Consider the following 5,000-nt stretch of genomic DNA (forward strand, 5'->3'; position numbering starts at 1 on the left):
CTCCCACCATCTCCCCCACCATCTCCCCCAGCCTCTCCCACCATCTCCCCCACCATCTCCCCCAGCCTCTCCCACCATCTCCCCCACCATCTCCCCCAGCCTCTCCCATCATCTCCCCCAGCCTCTCCCACCATCTCCCCCAGCCTCTCCCACCATCTCCCCCAGCCTCTCCCACCATCTCCCCCACCATCTCCCCCAGCCTCTCCCATCATCTCCCCCAGCCTCCCCCATCATCTCCCCCAGCCTCCCCCATCATCTCCCCCAGCCTCCCCCATCATCTCCCCCAGCCTCTCCCCCAGCCTCTCCCCCATCATCTCCCCCAGCCTCTCCCCCAGCCTCTCCCACCATCTCCCCCAGCCTCTCCCCCAGCCTCTCCCACCATCTCCCCCAGCCTCTCCCATCATCTCCCCCAGCCTCCCCCACCATCTCCCCCAGCCTCCCCCATCATCTTCCCCAGCCTCCCCCATCATCTCCCCCAGCCTCCCACATCATCTCCCCCAGCCTCCCACATCATCTCCCATCATCTCGGCCAGACTCTCACATTTTCTCTGGTGGACCTTCATCCACACCTTCATTGACCTGGCTGTGTGGCATGAGGCACTGTCCATGTCACACGTGTGTGTGTGTGTGTTTCTCACTAGTGGTTGAAGCGGCAGTGTAGGGTTGCCAGGTTGAGGACGGCGTAGCGAAGGCTGCGTCCGAATCCCTCGTCTCCGTTACTCTTCCCCTCAGCACCAGACAAGATGAGACGATCGAAGTAGTGCAGCAGACTGTGTGTGGAGGTGAAGACGTCCTGAACTCGCACACTGTTCAGGTAACTCACATAGTGCTGTGGGGGGATTAGAGTGAGAGAGAGACACAACAGAACGCAGCGACACGTGAGAGTGACGTGTACGAGAGTAGAGACAGCACTGAACTCACCGCCTCAGCGAAGTCTGGGTTAAACTTCAGTATACTGTTCAGTTCATCCTGCAGTTTATCAGGACTCATAGCTTTGTTCTCATCGTTCTTTAACATGTACGCCTACACACACACACACACACACACACACACGTTTATTAGATTAAACAAACAGTGTGCGTGTGTGTGTGTGTGTGTGCGTTGATGACTGACCTGTCGAGCGAGGAAATACTCAGCTTGTTTCTGAGAGAGAGGACCACGACTCAGATCACACCTACACACACAAACACACACACACACACACACAATAAGAGATAATAACACAACTGTGTTTCGCAAAATACATTGTGAAAGACTACACACACACACACACACACCGGAGCTCGGAGTGCAGGGAGTGTGTGTCCGGTTCACTTTTCTCCGTGATGTCGGCGAGTGGGTCCTCGTTAGCGCTCAGCTCCATGTCCTCGTTAGCAATGGTGGTAGGGTCAGGTCGGGGTCGTTGCCCGCGGCGACAGTACTGCTGCAGGGCCTTGTAGAGTTTATAAACCTGACTGAAGGAGAGTTTATTATACGCCAGCAACATCTGACGCATAAACAACCCTACACACACACACACACACACACACACACACACACACACACACACACACACACACACACACACACACAGTCAATAATAAATAACAACTGTGTTTTACAGAAAACATTGTGAAATACTTCACTCACCCACACACACGCTCAGCCACACACACACACAAACACACGCTTACCCACAACACTGGTCTTGAAGGCCTCAGAGTCGGTGAAGGCGCTCGGTAATTCAGCAAAAAAGTGCTCCATGTCCTGCAGCTCTCCATCTGCCATCATACACAACCTGACACACACACGCACAGGGACATGAGACAGGTGGTACAGGTGAGAGAGAAGTGAGACAGGAGAGAGAGGTGAGACGGGTGAGATGTAAGACAGGTGATAGGTGTGAGACACATGAGAGAGAGAGGTGAGATAGGTGAGAAATGAAAGAGGTGAGACAGGAGATAGGTGAGAGAGATGAGACAGAAGAGAGATGAGACAGAAGAGAGATGAGACAGATTAGGCAGGAGAGATGTGAGCCATTAGAGAGAGAAGTGTAGAAGGGTGTTACTGTACCTGTGCTTGATGGTGATGGTGATGAGAGGACAGCACTCCACTACTGAGCTCAGGAACTGCTCAAATGTCACATCAGGGCCCTGTAACACACACACACACACACACACACACACAGAATGGACCCCACTCTACAGACCTCTCATCTGCAACTATCAAAACTGTCCAAGTCTGGAGTGAAGATTCTTTTTCACAGCTGCAGGACTGCGTGGAAATCAGACACAAACCTGAAGGAACTTCAGCATCTGTTTAACCTACAGGGGCTCATCCACAGAGACCACCAAGAACAACGAGCTGTTCCCAAACCTAAACCATGACTTTACAGGAGTGTGTGTTACCTGTTGTAAAGGTGAGATGATGGTGAAGTGTGTGTGTGTGTGTGTGTGTGTTACCTGTTGTAAAGGTAAGATGATGGTGAAGTGTGTGTGTGTGTGTGTGTGTGTGTGTGTTACCTGTTGTAAAGGTAAGATGAGGGTGAAGTGTGTGTGTGTGTGTGTGTGTGTTACCTGTTGTAAAGGTAAGATGATGGTGAAGTGTGTGTGTGTGTGTGTGTTACCTGTTGTAAAGGTAAGATGATGGTGAAGTGTGTGTGTGTGTGTGTGTTACCTGTTGTAAAGGTAAGATGATGGTGAAGTGTGTGTGTGTGTGTGTGTGTGTGTGTGTGTGTGTGTTACCTGTTGTAAAGGTGAGATGATGGTGAAGTGTGTGTGTGTGTGTGTGTTACCTGTTGTAAAGGTAAGATGATGGTGAAGTGTGTGTGTGTGTGTGTGTGTGTGTGTGTTACCTGTTGTAAAGGTAAGATGATGGTGAAGTGTGTGTGTGTGTGTGTGTGTGTGTTACCTGTTGTAAAGGTAAGATGATGGTGAAGTGTGTGTGTGTGTGTGTTACCTGTTGTAAAGGTAAGATGATGGTGAAGTGTGTGTGTGTGTGTGTGTGTGTGTGTGTGTTACCTGTTGTAAAGGTAAGATGATGGTGAAGTGTGTGTGTGTGTGTGTGTGTGTGTGTTACCTGTTGTAAAGGTAAGATGATGGTGAAGTGTGTGTGTGTGTGTGTGTGTGTGTGTGTGTGTTACCTGTTGTAAAGGTAAGATGATGGTGAAGTGTGTGTGTGTGTGTGTGTGTGTGTGTGTTACCTGTTGTAAAGGTAAGATGATGGTGAAGTGTGTGTGTGTGTGTGTGTGTGTGTGTGTGTTACCTGTTGTAAAGGTAAGATGATGGTGAAGTGTGTGTGTGTGTGTGTGTTACCTGTTGTAAAGGTAAGATGATGGTGAAGTGTGTGTGTGTGTGTGTGTGTGTGTGTGTTACGTGTTGTAAAGGTAAGATGATGGTGAAGTGTGTGTGTGTGTGTGTGTGTGTGTGTGTGTGTTACCTGTTGTAAAGGTAAGATGATGGTGAAGTGTGTATGTGTGTGTGTGTGTGTGTTACCTGTTGTAAAGGTAAGATGATGGTGAAGTGTGTGTGTGTGTGTGTGTGTGTGTGTGTGTGTGTTACCTGTTGTAAAGGTAAGATGATGGTGAAGTGTGTGTGTGTGTGTGTGTGTGTGTGTTACCTGTTGTAAAGGTAAGATGATGGTGAAGTGTGTATGTGTGTGTGTGTTACCTGTTGTAAAGGTAAGATGATGGTGAAGTGTGTGTGTGTGTGTGTGTGTGTGTGTTACCTGTTGTAAAGGTAAGATGATGGTGAAGTGTGTGTGTGTGTGTGTGTGTGTTACCTGTTGTAAAGGTAAGATGATGGTGAAGTGTGTGTGTGTGTGTGTGTGTGTTACCTGTTGTAAAGGTAAGATGATGGTGAAGTGTGTGTGTGTGTGTGTGTGTGTGTGTTACCTTTTGTAAAGGTAAGATGATGGTGAAGTGTGTGTGTGTGTGTTACCTGTTGTAAAGGTAAGATGATGGTGAAGTGTGTGTGTGTGTGTGTTACCTGTTGTAAAGGTAAGATGATGGTGAAGTGTGTGTGTGTGTGTGTTACCTGTTGTAAAGGTAAGATGATGGTGAAGTGTGTGTGTGTGTGTGTGTGTTACCTGTTGTAAAGGTAAGATGATGGTGAAGTGTGTGTGTGTGTGTGTGTGTGTGTGTGTGTGTGTGTGTGTGTGTGTGTGTGTGTTACCGGTTGTAAAGGTAAGATGATGGTGAAGTGTGTGTGTGTGTGTGTGTGTGTGTGTGGGTGTGTTACCGGTTGTAAAGGTAAGATGATGGTGAAGTGTGTGTGTGTGTGTGTGTGTGGGTGTGTTACCGGTTGTAAAGGTAAGATGATGGTGAAGTGTGTGTGTGTGTGTGTGTGTGTGTGTGTGTGTGGGTGTGTTACCGGTTGTAAAGGTAAGATGATGGTGAAGTGTGTGTGTGTGTGTGTGTGTGTGTGTGTGTGTGTGTGTGTGTGTGTGTGTGTTACCTGTTGTAAAGGTAAGATGATGGTGAAGTGTGTGTGTGTGTGTGTGTGTGTGTGTTACCTGTTGTAAAGGTAAGATGATGGTGAAGTGTGTGTGTGTGTGTGTGTGTGTGTGTGTGTTACCTGTTGTAAAGGTAAGATGATGGTGAAGTGTGTGTGTGTGTGTGTGTTTGTGTGTTACCTGTTGTAAAGGTAAGATGATAGTGAAGTGTGTGTGTGTGTGTGTGTGTGTGTTACCTGTTGTAAAGGTAAGATGATGGTGAAGTGTGTGTGTGTGTGTGTGTGTGTTACCTGTTGTAAAGGTAAGATGATGGTGAAGTGTGTATGTGTGTGTGTGTGTGTTACCTGTTGTAAAGGTAAGATGATGGTGAAGTGTGTGTGTGTGTGTGTGTGTGTGTGTGTGTGTGTGTGTTACCGGTTGTAAAGGTAAGATGATGGTGAAGTGTGTGTGTGTGTGTGTGTGTGTGTGTGTGTGTGGGTGTGTTACCTGTTGTAAAGGTAAGATGATGGTGAAGTGTGTGTGTGTGTGTGTGTGTGTGTGTGTGTTACCTGTTGTAAAGGTAAGATGAT

At 48.0% G+C, this 5,000-nt stretch overlaps 2 protein-coding genes across 6 annotated transcripts in view; one reads left to right on the top strand and one right to left on the bottom strand.

Annotated features, from left to right (window-relative positions):
• LOC310732793 (uncharacterized protein) overlaps positions 1-5,000 on the top strand; it is a 339,677-nt gene that overhangs the window by 22,112 nt on the left and 312,565 nt on the right. The gene's annotated exons all lie outside the window — the stretch shown is intronic.
• The window catches only part of anapc5 (anaphase promoting complex subunit 5), a 16,030-nt gene that overhangs the window by 5,927 nt on the left and 5,103 nt on the right, over positions 1-5,000 (bottom strand). Inside the window, exons 1-7 of one of the 2 annotated variants that reach the window (XM_083553454.1) lie at positions 2,502-2,516; positions 2,053-2,132; positions 1,674-1,777; positions 1,278-1,503; positions 1,114-1,174; positions 922-1,023; positions 639-829 (exon numbers count right to left, since the gene is read on the bottom strand). In XM_083553454.1, the coding sequence (XP_083409580.1) occupies positions 639-829; positions 922-1,023; positions 1,114-1,174; positions 1,278-1,503; positions 1,674-1,770 (677 nt within the window). In that variant the 5' untranslated portion in view covers positions 1,771-1,777; positions 2,053-2,132; positions 2,502-2,516. Of the gene's footprint in view, positions 1-638; positions 830-921; positions 1,024-1,113; positions 1,175-1,277; positions 1,504-1,673; positions 1,778-2,052; positions 2,133-2,501; positions 2,517-5,000 lie in introns of those variants that run through there. The other variant, XM_083553453.1, reaches the window with a different exon arrangement.

Source organism: Silurus aristotelis (assembly GCF_946808225.1).
Source record: "Silurus aristotelis genome assembly, chromosome: 11".
Lineage (NCBI taxonomy): Eukaryota > Metazoa > Chordata > Actinopteri > Siluriformes > Siluridae > Silurus > Silurus aristotelis.